Source organism: Carcharodon carcharias, chromosome 26 (assembly GCF_017639515.1).
Source record: "Carcharodon carcharias isolate sCarCar2 chromosome 26, sCarCar2.pri, whole genome shotgun sequence".
Lineage (NCBI taxonomy): Eukaryota > Metazoa > Chordata > Chondrichthyes > Lamniformes > Lamnidae > Carcharodon > Carcharodon carcharias.
This window is the reverse complement of record NC_054492.1, coordinates 43,895,571-43,916,016: the sequence shown is the minus strand read 5'-3', so window position 1 is coordinate 43,916,016 and position 20,446 is coordinate 43,895,571. Positions and strand designations below refer to the sequence as shown.

Below are 20,446 nucleotides of genomic sequence, written 5' to 3'. Positions count from 1 at the left end.
GGAGCTCGTGCAGCGATGCCCTAGGACCCAGATGACTGACCTCCAGCAACCACAACCATCTTCCTTTGTGTTGGATATGACTCCAACCAGTGGAACATTTTCACCTTGATTTCCATTGACCCCAGGATCAGGCTCCTTGATACCACACTCAGTCAAATGCTGCCTTGATGTCAACAGCAGACATTTCACCTCACCTGTTGAGTTCAGTTCTTTTGTCCATGTTTGGACCAAGACTATAGTGAGGTCAGGAGCTGGGTGGCTCGGACAGAACCCAAACTCAGCATCAGTAAGCAGGTTATTGCTGTCTAAGTGCTGCTAGATAACAATGTCGATGACACTTTCCATCGTTTTGCTTATGATCGAGTGTTCACTGATGGGGTGGCAATTGGTCAGGTTGGATTTGACTCATAGGCTCATAAACACTTATAGCACAGAAGGAGAACATTCGTGTCCGTGCCAGTCAACAAAGATCTGACTATGCTAATCCCATTTTCCAGTGCTTAGCCCATAGCCCTGGAGACTATGGCAACGCAAGTGAATATCTAAATACTTCTTAAATATTACAAGAGTTTCTGACTCAACCACCCTCTCAGGCAGTGAGTTCCAGACTCCCTCCACCCTCTGGGTGAAGAAATGTCTCCTCGACTCCCCTCTTAGCCTTCTACCTCTTACCTTAAATCAATGCCCCCTGGTTATTGACCCCTCTACTAATGGAAAAAGTCCCTTCCTATCCACCCTATCTATGCCCCTCATAATCTTATACACCTCCATCAGGTCCCCTCTCAACCTTCGCTGCTCCAAGGAAAACAACTCTAGCCTATCCAATCTTTCCTCCTAGCTCAGACCCTCCAGCCCAGGCAGCATCCTGGTGAATCTCCTCTGCACCCTCTCCAGTGCAATCATATCCTTCCTATAATGTGGTGACCAGAACTGCACGCAGTACTCCAGTTGTGGCCTAACCAGCATTTTATGCAGTTCCAGCATAACCTCCCTGCTCTTGTATTCTATGCCTCAGCTAATAAAGGCAAATATCCCATATGCCTTCTTAACCACCTTATCTCCCTGCCCTGCTACAGTCAGGGATCTGTGGATATGCACACCAAGGTCCCCCTGATCTTCAGTACTTTCCAGGGTCCTACCCTTTATAGTGTAATCCCTTGCCTTGTTAGCCCTCCCCAAGTGCATTACCTCTCACTTTTCTGGGTTGAATTCCATTTGCCACTGCTCTGCCCACCTGACCAGTCCATTGATATCCTCCTGCAGTTTACAGCTATCCTCCTCACTATTTACCACCCTACCAATTTTCGTGTCATCCACGACCTTCTTGATCATCCCCCCTACATTTAAGTCCAAATCATTTATGTACACCACAAACAGCAAGGGCCCCAGCACCGAGCCCTGCAGATCCCCACTGGAAACAGACTTCCAGTCACAGCAACATTCCTCTACCATCACCCTCTGCTTCCTGCCTCTCAGCCAATTTTGGATCCAAAGTGCCACTTTGCCTTGGATCCCATGGGCTCTTACTTTCTTGACCAGTCTGCCATGAGGGACCTTATGGAAAGCCTTGCTAAAGTCCATGTAGACCACATCAAATGTATTACCCTCATCACCACTCCTGGTTACCTCCTCAAAAGGTTTGATCAAATTTGTCAAACACACCTTCCTTTAACAAATCCATGCTGACTATCCCTGATTAATCTGTGTCTCTACAAGTACAGATATATTCTGTCCCTCAGAATTCTTTCTAGTAACTTCCCCACCATTGAGGTTAGACTGACTGGCCTGTAATTTCCCGGTCTATCCCCTCTTCCATTTTCTAATAGCAGGCCTCCAGTCCTCTGTGGCCAAAGAGGATTTGAAAATGACTGCCAGAGCCCTTGATATCTCTTCCCTTGTCTTCCTCAACAACCTGGGATACATCTCATCTAGGCCTGTGGACTTATCCACTTTTAAGGCCGCTAAACCCGCTAATACCTCCACTTTCTCTATGTTAATTTCCTCTAATATTTTACAGTCCTCCACCCTGATGTCTATACCTGCGTTGTCCTTTTCCATTGTGAAGACTGATGCAAAGTATTCATCGAGGACTGTACCCACTTCTTTCGGGTCCATACCCAGGTTACTTCTATGGTCCCTAATTGGCCCTGCTCTTTCCCAAGTTATTTTCTTGCTCTTCATATATTTAAAAACCCCGTAGGTTTTCTTTTATTCTACCCACCAATGTTTTGTCATGCACTCTCTTAGCTTTCCTAATTTCCTTTTTAACATTCCCCCTACACATTTTATACTCCTCTAGAGACTCTGCTGTATTAAGCCCTCGGTATCTGCCATAAGCTTCTCTTTTTTTCTGAATCCTAATCTTTATGTCCCTTGACATCCAGGATTCTCCAGACTTGGTTCCCCCCACCCCCTTTGTCTTTACGGGAACACATTTGCCCTGTACTCTCGTTATTTCCTCCATTTGCCCTCCTTTTTGTGGAAAGGATATAACCGGGCAATTTTCCACATTGCCGGGTAGATGCCAATGCTGTGGCTGTACTGAAACAGCTTGGCTATGGGCACAGATTGTTCTGGAGCACAAGTCTTCAGAACTATTACCAGAATATTGTCAGGGCCCATAGTCTTTGTAGTATCCAGTGCCTCCAGCTGTTTCATGATATCACATGCAGTGGATTTAATTGGCTGAAGACTGGTAACTTTGATGCTTAGGGGCTCAGGAGGAGACTGAGGTAGATCGTCCACTCAGCACTTCTGACTGGAGATGGTTTCAAATGCTTCAGCCTTATCTTTTGCGCTGGTGTGCTAGGCTCCCCCATCGTGGAGGATGGGGATATTTTTAGAGCCTCCTCCTCCAGTGAGTTGTTCAATTGTCCACCACCATTCAAAACTGGATGTGGCAGGACTGCAGAGCTTAGATCCGATCTGTTGCTTGTGGGATCGTTTATCTCTGTCAATCGTATGCTGCTTTCACTGTTTAGTATGCAAGGAGTCCTGTGTTATAGTTTCACCAGGTTGTCACCATATTTTCAGGTATGCCTGGTGCTGTTCTTGGCATGCTTTTCTCCACTCTCCATTGAACCAAGGTTTAACCTCTGGCTTGACGGTAATGATAGAGTGGGGGATATGCCTGGCCATGAGGTTACAGATTGTAGTTTTATACAATTCTGCTGCTGCTGATGGCCCACAGCACCTCAAGGGTTCCCAGTTTTGAGTTGCCAGATCTGTTCAAAACTGATCCATTTAGCATGGTGGTAGTGCCACACAACACGATGGAGGGTACTGTCAATGTAAAGACAGGACTTTGTCTCCACAAGGACTGTGCGATGGTCACTCCTACTGGTACTATCATGGGCAGGTGCATCTGTGACAGGTAGATTGGTGAGGACAAGGTGGAGTAGGTGTTTCTCTCCTGCTGTACAAATGCAAGTTCCTCCCATTCTTTCAAGTCCTCTTTTCAGCTTTCGAAGTACAAGAGACACATGGGCGAGATTTTAACTCACTCCGACCCATTTGCTTGCAGAGAGTTAAAATCCGGCTCATCAAAGTACCTGGGGTTATATCTCTGGCAGATTTACTGCAACTCACTCTTTGTCAGGAAGGACTGAAACAAAATGCCTACAACATTTCTGACTTTACCTGATTTGCATTCCTTTTCTGCATGAGCACATGTCCTTGCGCAGGAAGAGATTATTAAGAGTGATTGCTCCAATTAGAAAAAAGAGCTGTTTAACCGCCTGTTTGATCAGGTCTGTGTCCATGCCATGCTGGCACATTGTGGTAAAGTAGTAACTCAGTTGCTGCAAAATGGAAGATATGGTGTACTTGTTCATTTCTTCTCGATAGCTTGAAGATCGTTTCCGAAGCCCAGTTGGCTTCATGCTCGAAATGCCTTGAAGACTTTCATGTTCCAGCATTCCTGGTACTACAATGGAGCAAAAATAATTGCGAATTAGCAGTTTCATACTTGACTGGAACTACACTTACTAATGTAATCATTGACAGTGCACAGAAGTCCATGGACAAACAGGCAATCCAGCCATGCATACCAGGAATAGTGCTATCACTATTGGTGATTGCACCATTTCTTACATGCACTGTACACACCCGTCCATTTTCAATTGCTATCTATACCCTACTCCATCATATGCACTCTTATCATACAGAAGCATCACAAAACTATCACCGAACCTTATCATATTTCAACTGTAGCACTAGGCATGAGCATAGATGCCAAATCACAAGTTGCATTTCATTTAAGGTCAATGTTCTAAGATTTCTTGATGAATATTTGGGGTGTATTTTGAATGGCACAAGATCTTCTGAAAGAACATGAATTTCCCACCTGATGTGCCAGAGTTGATAGTTTTGAAGAGAATATAAATGAAATGTAAATCATCTTTACCTATCATTGGCTGAAGATTATCTTCCATCACTTGAACGAGTTGTTGGTAAATATGAATAGCCAAGTCACTCAGAATCTGTCTATACTCAGACAGGTCAAAGTTTCTCAGACACTGATTATTTTGTTGAGGAGTGTTGTGCTTCAGAAACTCCTTCATTAAAAACAATAAATATATTTTTAAAAACGTACTGATGAAAGTAACAGCACAAACAATAGTCCCATACATATTTATTCTTTGAGAAGTGAGAAAGACTCATTCCCCACCTGCCAAAGGACTAAAACATCCCTTGCTCAACAAGTTTGAAATCGAGAGCTTAATTCCAGAGGTGAGGTGACAGTGGCATCAAGGCAGCTTTCAACCGAGCATTGGACCCTAGTAAAACTGAAGTCAATGGGGATCGGGCAGGAAACTCTCCAGTGGCTGGTGTCATACTCAGCACAAAGGAAGATGGTTGTTGGAAACCATTCATCTCAGTCACTGCATGAGTTTCCGACAACAGCATCCTAGGCCCAAATATCTTAGGCTGCTTCATCAATGAGCTTTGCTGTATCATGGGTCAGAAGTGAGGACATTCACTGATGAATGTACTGGATAAACAGAAATTTTCTCCATTTAAATGTTGGGAAGATAGAAAACATTGTCTTCAGTCCATACAAACTCCACTCCTTGGCTACTAACTCCATTCCTGTGACTGGCAACTGTCTGAGGCTGAACGAGACAATTTGCAACTTTTGTTTCATATCTGACCATGAGATGAAAACCCATCGCACATCCTGCCATTGTTAAGACCACTTGTTTCCACATCTTTTGGATCTCTTGACTTTGACCATGCCTCACTCATCTGTTACTGAAACCCTGATGCCATGTTTTTGCATTTTTTTATTCATTCATGGGATATGGGCATCACTGGCTAAGCCAGCATTCATTGCCCATCCCTAACTGCCCTTGTTCAGAGGGCATATTAGAGTCAACCACACTGCTGTGGGTCTGGAGTCACACAGAGACCAGGTCGGGTAAGGACAGCAGACTTCCTTCCCTAAAGGACATTAGTGAACCAGGTGGGTTTTTACGATAATCAACAATGTTTTCATGGTCAGCATCAAAACTTTAAATCCAGAATTTTATTGGCTTCGAATTTTATCATCTGCTGTGGTGGGATTTGAACCCAGGTCCCCAGTCCCTGGAATACTAATCCATTCATAAATAAGGCCTAGAGTTAATAAAATTAAGATAATTGCTGCTCAGAGTAATGTGTAGAGTGGTGATAATAATTGATCACCTCAAGGTAGAGGGAGAAGGAGAGCAATTTCTAGGTCAAATAGTAGGAATAAGATAGCTCCGAGGAAGAATCGTAAGGAAAATGGAAGGCGTGCACTTCCTAGAGGGTCAAAGCCACATTGATATGGGGATAATTTCTCGTTGTCTGGGCTAAGTGACGGAAGTCAGAATGCGATAAATAGAAGGATTAGGGAAATCAGGGCTGTAGCCGCGACAGAAGACATGATGAGGCTCATTACTTTTCCTTGGATTTTAACCAAGATTAAATAATTGGAAATCATTTGTACTAGTCTATACTAGAAAAGTAATTATGAGCCTCATGGCATCAGGGTTTCAGTAACAGATGAGTGAGGTATGGTCAAAGTCAAGAGATCCAAAAGATGTGGAAACAAGTGGTCTTAACAATGGCAGGATGTGCGATGGGTTTTCATCTCATGGTCAGATATGAAACAAAGGTTGCAAATTGTCTCATTCAGCCTCAGACAGTTGCCAGGCACAGGAATAGAGTTAGTAGCCAAGGAGTGGAGTTTGTATGGACTGAAGACAATGTTTTCCATCTTCCCAACATTTAAATGGAGAAAATTTCTGTTTATCCAGTACATTCATCAGTGAATGTCTTCACTTCTGACCCATGATACAACAAAGCTCATGCCAGCACCTCCCAAACTGCTAGCCATGGCTGTTCTAATGCACTCCTGACTGGTCTCCTATATTCTATCCTCTGGAATCAGGAGGTCATCCAAAACCCTGCTGCCGGAGTCCTTATGCACACCAATGGTGGAACAATTTAAAATAGGGCTCATCCCCGTGATCTTTGACTGACATTGGCTCCTAGACAAGCAATGCCTCAATTTTAAAATTCTCATCCTTGTTTTCAAATATCTCCATGCTCTTTCCCCTCCTTATCTTTGTAATCTCCTCCATCCTCTTGAGCATCTCCGATTTTAATGCTCCATCATTGGTGGTACTGCCTTCAGCTGCCTGGGTCCCAAGCGCTGGAATTCACTCCCCTAAACTCTCAGCCTCATTTTCCTCCTTTAAGCTACTCCTTGAAACCACTCTCTTTGACCAAGCTTGTGGCCAAATGCCCAAATATCTTATGTGGCTTGGGATCAAGTTTTTATAATGCTTCTGGTAAAGCACCTTGGGATGTTTTATGGTATTGAGGGTGCTATTCAAATACAAACTGTTGTTGATTGCAGAGTGTTCAGATTAATTTGTAGTTCCTTGAATAACAAAGCAGCCCATGGTCACATGAAAATAAGACCTGGGTAGCATCCAAGCTTGGACTGATAAGTGCCAAGAAATGACCTTCTCCCCAAGAGAGAGCTGATCAGTGTCCCCTTGTCATTACCATCACCAAATTCCCATCATGAACATTAGATAGGCATCTAATTGAGGCCAGAGTCTCAATTGGACCAGTTTAAATGCCTGCTCCCTTTACTGCTGGTGTACTGTGGCTGCATGGTTCATTATGAAGCAGACCTCCAAGGCTCCTTCAACAGCACTTGCCAAACATGTGACCTCTAGAAGGACAAGGGCAGCAGATGCATGGGAACATCATCACCTCTAAACTGTCCTCCTTGACCTGAATATATCTTCACCCCGACCAACAGCATCGAGGGAGTACCTTCACTGCATGGATTGCAGCTGTTGAAGAAAGCAGTCTACCATCAAGTTTTCTAGGGCAACTAGGGATGAGCAATAAAATAAAAACAGGAAGTGCTGGAAAAACTCAGCCTGTCTGGCAGCATCTGTGGAGAGGGAAACAGAGTTAACATTTCGAGTCCATTATGCCCCTTTTTCAGAACCATTCTGGACTCGAAACGTTGGGTGGGATTTTTCACACCCGATCGCCGCCAGGATCTTCTGGTCCCACCTGAAAGTCAATGGACTTCTGGCTGGGGCACCACCTCTCCCGGAGCGGGTCCCACCCATAACAGGGCCGGGAAATCCCAGCCGTTAACTCTGTTTCCGCCAGACCTGCTGCATTTTTCCAGCACTTTCTGTTTTTATTTCAGATGTCCAGCATCCGCCGAATTTCGCTTTAATTTTAAGGAGTAATAAAATGTTGACAGGGGTGCCCATTTCCCCAAGCTGAATATTAAAAAAGTGTTAATGAAAATACAGAGGAAAAGTCATGGCCAATAACAAAGTGCCATGGGGATCTCAAAAGTGAGGCTAATAACTGCACCGTGGGTGTACCTACATCAGATGGACTGCCGCGCTTCAAGAAGGCAGCTCCTACCACCTCCTCTGGGGCAATTCAGGATGGGTAACAAATGCCCATCTTGCCAGCGACACCCACATCCCATGAAAGAATTTTTTTAAAAAGTTAACACACGGATTGTAAAGCTATGAACGGGTTTAGTAACAATCTCATTGTAGATTAGCACACTTTGCACTTTAAAACTTTAAATATAAATGGAAAACAGAGGTGTTTCCTAACAAAATTTGGAGATTTGAAGAACAACTCCAGTACTCCTCAACGGGGCATGTTCTTACCTCCTCTCCACTGTACTGTTTTAAACAATTGAGAAAGTGGACACTGTTGGAAAGCCAAAAGGATAGCATTTCAAAATCTTCACTGTGATCCTGTTAAACAAGGTAAGATTTGGAAGAATGAATGTGAGTAACGATAGAGTTTTCACTTCCAAAAATATTTACTTTTCGTATTAAAACATGCAGGAAAATGTAACATAGTTCTAATGTGTTGATGATATCCACAAACCCCTATAGCTGTTTCTAATGTGATCTCAACTTCAATTGTGTTACAGCTGTTTTTGATATCAAATATTCATAACAAAGTCTAAAAATTCCTATCATTTTTAAATTACACAACATACTTTGCATGAAACACCTCATATCTTAAAGTTCATTAAAAAAGAAATAATGCATGTTTTATTCACTTTGGGAGGCTTTCATACCTTAGTGACTTTTTTGATACCACCAAGCAGAGAGTTCATCAGGGATTTCAGCATTTCAGCATCATTAATATCATCAGTGTAACGCACACACATGAACAGGATATTTGCTGGCAGTACTGGAATCATATTTACAACCACACCTCGTGGTTTAAGGTCTAAAAGTAAAACATAACCATATATATATAAATATGAATAGCTATTAAACATAAGAACAATATTGATTTAATACTGTTCATATGTCTTTCAGAAAGCAGAGAAATTGTCTTGAAAAACAACTTTACCCAAAACTAGATTTTTGATGAGCTTTTCTTCATCTTCACTTTTACATTCCAGCATTCCACGGTATTCCTTCCTCACAACTGGACTCAGTTTTCCATTGGTTTGATCGCCTGTCCCAAATTATTAACATTTTTTTTTACATAAATCAGATAATTTCTGCTTCCAAAATCTTCAAGATCTCAAGTAGAGCCACAAAAGTCTGTGATACACTTTTTTTTAAAAAAAAGTAACTTGTTACATCAAATATCAGGAAAATGTGATTTTTTTTTTAAATTACATGACTGCTCCTTGACTATAAGAGCTAGGTTTTGGGTTTAACATATTGCAGTCTCTACTATATATCGAAACTTCCAGCCAAAAGACACTAACTATGGACAAAGTTCTAGTTACATACCTTCCTCAATTGTTTTGGTTAAGGACTTAATCTGACTTTGCAACTTCCTGATTTGTTTTTCTTTCTGGTCAAGACGTTCCTCAAGATCCTCCAAAACAAAACAGACACAGAATGACCTTTCGCAGTCCTGTGAACTGATCATCAGGATTATGAAGTTCTGCCATTGATGTAACAACAATTCTCAATTTCTATAATATTACTACAGAGTTCCTTTAAAAATAGAACCCTCCAAAAATAAAAACTGAAATCAAAATAAAACTATTCTCTTAATTTTTACTGAGTGGCCCGTATGGGTTACAAACCTCACATTCCAACTGTTATGTCAACCAATTAAGGTGTATTTTCAAGGGGACAGAATGGCTTTTAGCTGCTCTTTGTACTTGCCTCATATCCAGTGCAGTGTTTTATCAAGTAGGCCATCTAAATAATATCAGGTTATACATATCTGATATTTCATTCAAATATCAGTTAATACTATGGTGAAACTCTGAATTGTCTCCAAGAGCTGTGAGTTCAATTCTCCATCAAAAGGAGCTTAATGATAAATGTTCTATGTTGTTGATGGAGGCTTTAAACATCCCCATTGTGGGAAGCCAAGCTTGAATGTCCCCAAGGCCAGTATCCAAACTCATTCCAGTGCTGTTTTAAGTGAAAGTTGTTACTGACAAACAAAAATTGCATTTTAACCATGTTCACTCTATTTTAGATTTTAGTAGATGATTTGCATCAATCCACATTAAAACCACTGTAGAAATGTAGGGTTGGCAATATTCCAGCACTCACCCAGTTTTCCATTGTTAATTGAGATGCTTCTTCTTGTATTCTGTTACTGGCTGCGCTATCAGTTTGGGTCCAATTCAGCAGTTGGTAATTCTCATTTTCAAGTTTTCTGACTTTAGCAAGCAATTCCACATTTTCTTTTGTGTAGTTAGCTTTCTGAGTCTCTAACAATCTATATATTGTTAACAAATTGAGAACATTTCAATGGCATAACCCATTACTGTACCATTGTCAATTAACAGTGCTGACTGTTTTTTATTTGAAAAGGAGAATTGGGGAATTTGCTACTCAATTTGAGTATTAAGCATCTAAATTTTCCAGTGGTATTATAATTAGAAAACAGAAATGGTAATTTTTTGTTACTATTTGGGACCCTCTTCAGTTCTAAATTACTCTTTTAAGGGAAGGGAAGGGAAGCTTTATTTAATCAAGATAATGAAGTTAACCATAATTATGAATCTCTATCGTTTTAACCTGGCATTGTCTCTTGCAAATCAATCACAATGGGTACAGTCTGTAAATCACATTCAATATTATAATTAATCTTACAATGATATAAAAAAAAAATCTATCAATTGCACTGGTTTGCAAGTCATTCCTTACATGTGAAGGACAAATATAAAAACAATTCCTGCACCAGATTTTACAGTAGAGTTACAGAAATCTGTTCAAAAACCCTAATGCAATTATCTAGTGCGGCTACATAAAAAAATCTCCTGCTTTAGTCAGTAAGTTTTATAGATTATAGTTCATGGAGAAAAAAAACAATTAAAACTATAATAACTGAGTAGTGGGTAGCTTTGGAAAATTCACTTCAGACATTTAGAAAATACTGCACAAATCATAGGTTGGGTAACATTTTGGGTGGTTTCTTTGGCGAAGGCAAGACCTTGGCTCAGAAGCAAAGTAAGTAACATTTCTGGAGTTCACATTACTGAATAAATGTTCTATCATACTTGAGCAAACAGTTGGGCCACATAAATCTGTTTGCATCTTAGACACTTTAAATTGTTCAGAGTATTCTGAATGGAATTCAGATGAAACAACTGAACAACACACTGCCTGACCCTTGGTCCTCTGACATAAAGATGGCTGACTGTTAATGACTGGAATGATCACATTCAGATACAAAATAAAAGCAGGCAGCAAGCGAGTCAAAAATATTTAGGATTAAGGCTGCAGTGATAATACTGATCAATTCAGTTATGATTTGCACTGTTGATTGTTACGTGCATAGATGGATATCAATCTAGATGTTAAAATGATTTATCACACAATCTTGATGATATACTCTACTGAGCAGTAGAATTTAGACTGTAGTACTCTCTTCAGACAACAGCAAACATGCATTATAATTCAGACAATTATCAGAAATTTGAAGCTTGACACCAGTAGTTAGATAGTTGGAGGCTGTTAATTAATACTTAGTTCATGCATTTCAGTACACATCTCCAGGGCTCTGCCTTCCTGCACTTAACACTGATGCATAGCCTTGTCACCCTTATTGTATTTATATTAGAAAAAATCTGCACCAAGAACTAGTCATAATGTAATTAGGCCCTGAGGGAATATACTAATATTTAGGATTGCACACCTTCTTTGGAATCCTTCTTCTTCAAGATTGCCTTGCAATTGATCAGTAACTTCTTCCATTTTTTCTGTAAATTGCAGTTATTTAATCAGTGCACAGGTTTTCTTTCATGTAATGTACACAGCCTTTGCCAGTACAACTGATGAGTAACTTCAGCTGGAAGTCTATTCATTACAATGCCAAGAAACTGTTAACAAAGTAATTTACCAATGTTTGTATAGAAAAGGATCTTTTTTTAAAACAAAGATTCTGATAACTGCAAAAGCTACATTTGAGCTGTCAAAATCACAAATTACACTTAATAATTTGTATGCTTTAGATAAATGTGAGACAGCATACAGAGTCACCTTTCATTTCCACAACCTGTCCCTTTAAGTGGTTCTCAATGTCTTGTTTCTGTTTTTGCAGCTCTAAGATTTGGAGTTTGAATTCTGGAATGACCTGAGTGCACACAAAAATGGTTTACTCCAACGAAGCAAAATTCAACACCATCAACAACATTGAACATGCAGCAACTCTCTGGCATAAGTGAACCAAAACTCAAATAGTATCAATGGCAAAGATAGCTTAGCATTCATGGTGGGACATTTGAATATCCCAATACATCCCGTGGCCCCAAAAATGTTGGGAACGTGTTCAATGTATTTAATTCTTTAACCTTCTCCAGCCCATCTTGTGAATTGGCATTGGTGGGGGTTGAGGGGGGGGGCGGGGGGGGGGGCTGTGTGTGTGTGTGTGTGTGTGTGTGTGTTAATATTGAGGCCAAGGTGTCCAATTTTTAAACCATTATTTTCTCCTCTGATGTCAGGATATAGTTCCATTGGCAATTCTCCAATACTTCATTCAAATGGTTGGGCCGAATCTTCCGGGGAAGTGGTAAGCACCTTCGGATTGTCACTCCATCCCTCGTTTCTTTTTTTTTTTTTACAGGGCACCAGAGCTTCACATTTCTGGCTCGGACTTCGGAGCCAGGCTTTTTTAGGAATGTGCAGCGTGCCTGTTCTCGGACGCCTTCCTTTGCAGGACAGGAAAACTGGGGAAAGCCAAGCCAGACCCCTTTTTTACAGCACTAGTTGCTGTATTTTGGTATCGCTCACACATTGAAAAGCTTTGGGACAGTAAAACAGCTTTTCACTGTGCGAGTGAATGTCTGTGAGTGAGCTAAGTGGGTAGGATGCCAACTTGGGCAGGGTGGCAGGGTGGTAGGAGGCAGGATGGGTAGAGTGGTGAGGTTGGGTCAGGTCGGTTGGGAGGAGTTGGAGGGTTGATGGGGAGTTGCAAGTTTTGGGAGGGGGTGGGGCGGGTCAGAGGGGGAGTCATGGGGAGAGTGAATGGGGGGACAGGGGGTTGTACTCAGTTGTATGGTTACCCAGGAGTTCAATATGGTTTTTTCTGTCTACCATTTCCTGGGTAACTATCGAGGTAAATAAGCCTGAAGTCCCTGACCCTAACTCAGAGTTGGAGATTCTTTTGGAGGTTTCCAGATGCAGGGGAGTTTTGCATCACAAGTTGAAACTTCCCAGGCAATTCCCACGGAATCCTTGTGTTGGGACTTCCAAGTGGCCCCCAGCGCATCTTTCAGGGTACCATCATCCAGAGACCGGAAAATCTGGCCGTTAATTTTTATGTGAGTGACACAGTGACAATGACACCTGGAAGCGCGATGGGACTTCTCTGATCTTTTGCCGCAACTTTGAGAGAAACCATCATTTCTTTCTCCAGGGTTTCTAGCAAAGTCACAGTGGGGGAGATAAGGAGAACTGCCACTGAAATTCTACCCAGTTATCTAACAGGCTAATTAATTATGGGGCACTTCACAGTTGGGGTCAATGATCGCTGTCCAAGCATCCACACTTCACTATTAGAGAGCAGTCTAAAGCAGGACAATGGTTGATTTTCTCCCACCCCCGCCTAATGTTATTGACTGTGATCGCATGGCCTCAAGTCTTCTTGATTCTTTTGCCTTTGCTAAGTGACTGGTTGATTGCCAGGGTGGTGTGGGGGCAATGGGGCGAGAACGATGAACGAAATGCTCTTTTGCCATCCTTTTCGTAAATTTGTGTGGATGTCCCTGCAACCCTAACTGAGATGAGACAACCCAAAAGAATAGCATTGCCCCTGTGACATGATCGGCTTGTTTTAGTTTTACACCTGGGAAACCACATTAGTTGGTACGATAGCTAATGAGCTGCTGAACTTTTAGTCCATTATTAAACAGTGCTTTAAAAATTTGGGAATTTGAAAATTTAGTTGATGTCAGTTACGTTAAATCTGTGGTCGGAATAAAACTCTCTCTGCCATTATCTTCCCTGCAAGTAACCACTGAGGGGGACATTTACAGTGCAATGTTCACCTAAAGTGACTGTGCATCTTTTCTATACTTGAATTGATCTCTGTCAGGTAACCTATCTTTGATTTTGCTTACATATGTTGGAGAAAAGCACTTGTAATTCACAACAGGCAAGATCTTAATGATTTTATTGTACCAGATTTTCTTTAGCCAGTCTGGTCAGTTCCTGCCGGATGTTCTCGTTATTATTATTCTCTGCTTGGAACTTTTGTTGGAGATGTGTTGTCTCTTCACAGAGTTGATCAATTCTAAAACTGAGTTCTTCAATTTCCTTTTCGTAGCTCTCTTTCTGAGACTGGATATGCGTTTCCATTACTCTATGTAGAATACAAGGGCACAATTAATAGAATTATTGCAGTTACGATAGGGCACAAGGCTCTCTGTGAAGAGAACAGAGCATTAAAAAGCTGCCTGAAAAGCCACAAATTGTCACCTATTTCTGAAGCCTTCAGTAATCTGAAGTATTGTTCATTTAACTAAAGGAAATTAAATAGTTGCTGGTTGAATTCCCATGGTGCTGTGCATGGATAGTCCAGAGTAAGGACATGAGATCAAGTCAAGTTAGAGAGTGGCCAGACCATGATAGCAGAGGGGAAAAAGCAGTTGGGAGGAGAAAGGATGAGGAGAAATGTGACAGAATGGAAGGATGGGGAAAGGAGGTTGGAATGAGAGAGAGTCGTGCTGGAGCATGGCTAAAGAGTGAGAATGAGTGAGAGGACGGGGCAGGGGAAAAGGAGGGAAGAAGGGAGAGAGGAAGAGGGGAGGAGACAAGGGTCAAGGTGAATGTCAAGAGGGGATGTCGGGAGGGTGAGTGGGATGGGAGGTTGAGTGGGGGTTGGTGAGTGGGAGAGGAGGGGAAGAGGAAGGGAATGAGGAAGATGCGAATAACAGGTGAGAGAAGGCTGATAGAGAGGAGGAAAAAGAGTGAAGAGAAAGCAAGGATAGAAAACTAAGGCAAATGATAGCAACAGGGATGGAGAGCGGCATATTTACTCCAAATTCAACCCAGGGTTTGGAGGGGGAAGGCTGGTAGTGCTAGGTGTGGGTTGAAGACAGAAACAGACGCCTAATTTGGCTCAGCTGTGGGCTGAACGTTTAAACCGCCTGCGTCAACCCCAATTTCAGATCAACAGTGGAAGGGGGAGAAACAGAGACTCTGCTTCAGCTTAGAACTGTAAAGTGACAGGAAAGTGAGAGGGAATCATCAAAAAGAGGTCTGCACAGAATTAATGAAAGGTTAAAGAATTAATCAAAAATTAATGAGACAGTAGGATCACCATGGGGTTGGGGAGAAGTTATCTGGAAGAAGTTAAATAGGGGTCTAGTGAAGCAGAAACCAGCCTCTGAAAGGCCAAGAGTGAATGACATTGTGAGCAATAGGCTGGGAGCAATGCAGGATGTTGGCTGGAGAGGTAAAGATCTAGACATGAGGGGTGGAGAATGGCTGCAAACAGGGGGAAAGCAAAGATCTGGAAGTTGTATATCCAAGAAAGGGCCTACAACTGAAAGTCAGTTAGTTTAGGCTGTAACTTCTGGGAGGGTAGAGTTCCGATCAGTACATGTCGCAAAACATGAGGCGGTGCCCATTAATTTCAATCAGCCATGTAACATTATATCTACACTATCACCTGATGCAGCATCATTGAAATCTTAAGACCACTCGCTGTTTTAACACATAGTAGATGGAAAGAATAAAATGTATACAAGATAACTTTGCAAACTAAGAATGATACCCAAGGAGGTAGAAACCAGTATGCGATTTAATCTTTACAATCATGTGATTTCTATACAATATTGAGAAAGGGACAGCATCATTTTGATTAATAATCTCTTTGAAAATTGTGATTCAATCTTTCCATAAATATAGGTTTACCTCTCCAACAAAACTGCTGACAATTCATTCACCACCTCCTGGGTTCATTTCAATCTAGCTTGTATTTAAAACCCATTAATTCATACCAGCCTGCCACTATAGCTAGAGTTATTTTTATTATTTGTTTGTGAGATGTGGGTGTCGTTGCATGTGGGCAGACCAGGTAAGGACAGCACATTTCCTTCCCTAAAGGGCATCAGTCAACCAGATGGGTTTTTATGACAATCGACAATGGTTTCATGGTCATCAGATTTTTAATTCCAGATTTTTATTGAATTCAAAGTCTGATGAAGACCATGAAACCATTGCCCATTGTCATAAAAACCCATCTGGTTCAAATATAGCAAAGAGATAAAGTTTATACAACCGCCTTACAAAATGCATTACAGTAAACTGTATGAACGTTAATATAATTGGAGAAATTTAACTAAGAAATCTGATATAATAATGTCCAAGCTTTTTATAGTATTTTACTTAATGTCCAGAATTTTCAGCTTGGTGAGTGAGGGCACCGCACCTCATTTCGATTTTCAGTTCAGCGGGCACACAGCTGGGTTGGCCGCACACCCACCAAACTGTCAAAAGTCTATTAAGGTTAGTTAAAAAGCAATTAAACTAATAAACTGAGCTGCCCGTCCAACCTTAAGGTCAGTGAGTAGGTGAAGAGCCCAGGCAGCCTTCGCATTTTTCATGGAACCTCATCCACAGGCGGGGATTTGATAAATTGGATAACATTTTTCATAAAAATTCATCGACATATCCCAGCTCATGTGACACTGTCACACGAGGGGACATGTCTTAAAATTTTTTCTTTTCTATATTTAGATTGTTAAAGATTTTTAAAACTTAAACGAATCTCCCTGAGGCACCTCTCCCTGCCCACACCGGGGAGCGCGTCAAGTCACGTCATGTAAAATGGCGGCACGGACCTGATCAGGGGTGCTGATTGTGTCTGCGCCCACCCCCTCTCACCCCCCACACAACCCTCCCGACAGGGGAGGGGGGTGGAATTCTCCCCAATAATTCTATAGCAGGGAATTCAATGATATATGATTGTAATATGCAGATATAAATACTGTGGATGGAATTTTCCAGCCCCGCCCACCGCTGGGATTGTCCGGTCCCACCATAAGGCAATGGGCTTCAGGCTGGACCACCGCAGCCGCTGGGCAGGTCCTGTCATAGCGCGGCCGGAAAATCCCAGCCTCTGCTGTTGTAAAAAGCATCCACACGCAAACTATTCTGCAGCTTACCCATTATTAATTTAAATAAAATAAGACTTCATGTATTTTCCATCACCTGGTAGCTCTTTTCAATCCTTCGTATGCCAACCAGAGCTCTCCATCTTCATTCAGCTGTTCCATGTCCTCTGGAGATAGCCTGAAGTGAAGCATTCTTTTAAGAATATATAACACAACCAAACGTTTTCAACGTTTAACCTTCCTGCCGATCAAACTTTTATTTGAAATATGCCTCATGTTTTTGTAGAGGTGCTGAACATAGTGGAGTGACAGCTTAAGCAAACTGCTCAAGTGTCATGTGGTCAAACAACAGCTTTGTCTTTATCATCTTCCTAATTAGTTATTTTTCGTAACGTTTTATGTTTTATGTTTGTCTTCCATTTGATGCTCATGCTGTTGATCAGGTGCCTCTGAAATTTTATCTCACTGTTTTACATTTTAGCATGAATTTTTCTATTTCAGTTTTCTCCGTAATTTCTTTCTATCATCGAAGTGAGGAAGGGTCAGTCTAGCTCTATGGGCAGCCAGTAAGGAGGAGGTGGAGCAGAATGACACAACCTTAATTTGAATCTTGATCACAGATGCACTCGTGTACACGAAGGGACATCACAGCCCACACAAACACTGCAGTAAAATCCTCTCCGAATGCCATCATGCAATAGATGCTTAGCCTAGTACAAGAACTGAAGATTTTCACTATCTGCCAGCTGGGTTAGTCTGGAATCATCTGAAATCAGTCACGTCAATCATTAACCGGTTAAATAACTGGTTTCTTTCCTACATTGTACTTTGTTTAGAGAAAAATAAGAACTTAAGTATTTCTGCCTGAGCACCAAAGATTAATTTTAACAAGGTGGTTATGTTTATTAAATTTAATACATACACAAAGACCGCCAAATTTTCAAATAAAAGAACAAAATCGCTAATTTGGCTGACAAAGTGATCTACCTGCAGCATTTACATATGGGTATATGATTAGGAGCAAGAGTAGATCATTCAGCCCTTCCAGCCAGCTCCGCCATTCAATAAGATCATGGCCGATTTGATTGTGGCCCCTATCCTGCCTATCCCCAATATCCTTTGATTCCTTTGTTAGTCAAGCATCTATCTACCTCTGCCTTAAAAATACTCAATGACCTGCCTCTACCGCTCTCTGGGGAAAAGCGTTTCACAGGTTCACAACCCTCTGAAAGCGAAAAGTTCTCCTCACCTCCGTCTTAAATGGGTGACCTCTTATTTTTAAACTGTGCTACCTAGTTCTGGTCTGTCCCACAAGGGGAAACATCCTGTCAGCATCCACCCTGTCAAGCCTCCTCAGGTTCCTATATGCTTGACTTAACATTTCAGTTACAGCTTAAATAAGGTATTTAATTTTTTTGTCGTGTATAATTTCTTCACTCTGCTGGGCCACAGCAGAGCGTTGAGCAAGGCGTGCCCAGTTTCAGAAAACTCACGTTAAGGTTTGAAATTTCAGATTGAGCAATGCTTTCAAATCTCATGATAAGTGGGAACCAAAATATGAAATTGTGGTCTTGTGATTTGCACATTATTGAAATATACTGATATCTGCTGCAAAGCAACAAACACCGTAGTGAAACCTTTTCAACAACAACTTGTAGTTATATAGTGCCTTTGACATAAAGAAACATCTTACTGCACTTACCAGGAGCATTAGAAAGCAAGTTTGACACTGAGCTACATAAGGTGATATATGGATGGATGACCAAAAGCTTGCTCAAAAAAGGTGGTTCTTAAGGAGCATCTGAGAAGAATAAAGAGGCGGAGGGGTTTAGGAAGGGGGTTCCACAGTTTAGGACCCAGGCAACTGAAGGTGTGGCCACCAATGGTGGAGCGATTGAAATCAGGGATGCATGGTGGTCAGAATTAGAGAAGAGCAGAAACCTCAGAGGACTCTGGGGCAGGATAGATTACAGAACTGAGGAGAGACCTAGCAATGGAGGGAATATTGCAGAGGCGGTGCGGAGTGTTATTGTCACTGGACTAGTAATCCTGAGACCCAGAGTAATGCTCTGGGGACCTGGGTTCGAATCCTGTTGTGGCAGATGGTGGAATTTAAATTCAATAAAAACCTGGAATTAAAAGTCTAATGATGACCATGAAACCATTGACAATTGTCGTAAAAGCCCACCTGGTTCACTAATGTCCTTTAGGGAAGGAAACCTGCTGCCCTTAAAAAAAGGGCAAACGTGACTCCAGACCCACAGCAATGTGGTTGACTCTCAAATGCCCTCTGAACAAGGGCAATTAGGAAAGGGCAATAAATGCTGGCCCAGCCAGTGACGCCCACATCCCATGAATGAATTTTTAAAAATTGAAAACAAGTATGAGTATTTTAAAACTGAAGTTCTGCCTAACCAGGAACAAATGTGGATCAGCAAACAAAAAGGAGATAAGTGAATGGGACTTGTGCAGCTAAGAAAATGGCAGCAGAGTTTTGGATGGCCTCATGTTTACACAGGGTAGAATGCAGGAGCTTGGCCAGGTTGGAATAGTCAAGTCTAGAGGAAAAAAAGGGATGGATGAGAACGAAGGAAGTTTTCTCATATCGATAATAAGCTGGTGTTACAATATAGCAGACAGCAACTTAATTAGCAGTTTAGGCTCATGGAAAAAGTGAACTTGACTGGTTTGTTAATTTTATAAACACCCAAAGACATGTTAGTGATTGAAGCAGACATTATCAAGTGTTATTTTGTTAATATATGGATGTTACTTAATAGGATGGTTTAATTAAACTGCCATCAGGCCATTTTGTTTTATTTGCAATGGGTGTGATGGTGAACGGTTACAGATGGTGGACTCTCAGTCAAAATCCCATGACTTGATCTGAAGTGCTGGCCAGTCACTAACTTGACTTGGGCTGAGTCCAAGTTTTATTTCACTGTACGTTAAAGGGGAATATTACTCCATGTAAAATTGTTTAGTTCAAACACCAATTGACCCATTCAGTTCCCAAACCTTCACAGTGCATTAATACTGTGTGTAATAATTATTGGTAATAATGCCCAATTTGAGCAAAATACTTCATACCTCTTTCGTAGCTCTTCTCCCTCTAAACCTCCAAGGAGCTGTTTTGTAATTTCTTCCACTTTTTCTGTTAAAAATTGCACAAACATCTTACAATTTATGATACTGGCTGTAGATTGCAACGGCTTATATTAGTGCTACATGATATTAGAGACTTTGAGCATTCCCAAACCTGCTAAAGGGTTAGACACAAGATAGCTTTGCCTACACATGTTCAACTTTGTGAATTAAAATCCTAAGAATATGAAATTCTGACCCTCGCTGCTATTACCAAATTTA

The 20,446-nt window shown here is 41.5% G+C and overlaps 1 protein-coding gene across 3 annotated transcripts in view; it reads right to left on the bottom strand.

Annotated features, from left to right (window-relative positions):
* Nucleotides 1-20,446, bottom strand: part of myo5c (myosin VC) — a 99,150-nt gene that overhangs the window by 4,313 nt on the left and 74,391 nt on the right. For all 3 annotated transcript variants that reach the window (XM_041175245.1, XM_041175247.1, XM_041175246.1), the window contains 12 exons: nt 20,171-20,234; nt 17,178-17,258; nt 14,142-14,322; nt 12,003-12,096; nt 11,659-11,722; nt 10,068-10,236; nt 9,285-9,372; nt 8,893-9,000; nt 8,612-8,766; nt 8,190-8,279; nt 4,406-4,556; nt 3,640-3,925 (listed from right to left, as the gene is read on the bottom strand). In XM_041175245.1, the coding sequence (XP_041031179.1) occupies nt 3,640-3,925; nt 4,406-4,556; nt 8,190-8,279; nt 8,612-8,766; nt 8,893-9,000; nt 9,285-9,372; nt 10,068-10,236; nt 11,659-11,722; nt 12,003-12,096; nt 14,142-14,322; nt 17,178-17,258; nt 20,171-20,234 (1,531 nt within the window). The remainder of the gene's footprint in view (nt 1-3,639; nt 3,926-4,405; nt 4,557-8,189; nt 8,280-8,611; nt 8,767-8,892; nt 9,001-9,284; nt 9,373-10,067; nt 10,237-11,658; nt 11,723-12,002; nt 12,097-14,141; nt 14,323-17,177; nt 17,259-20,170; nt 20,235-20,446) is intronic.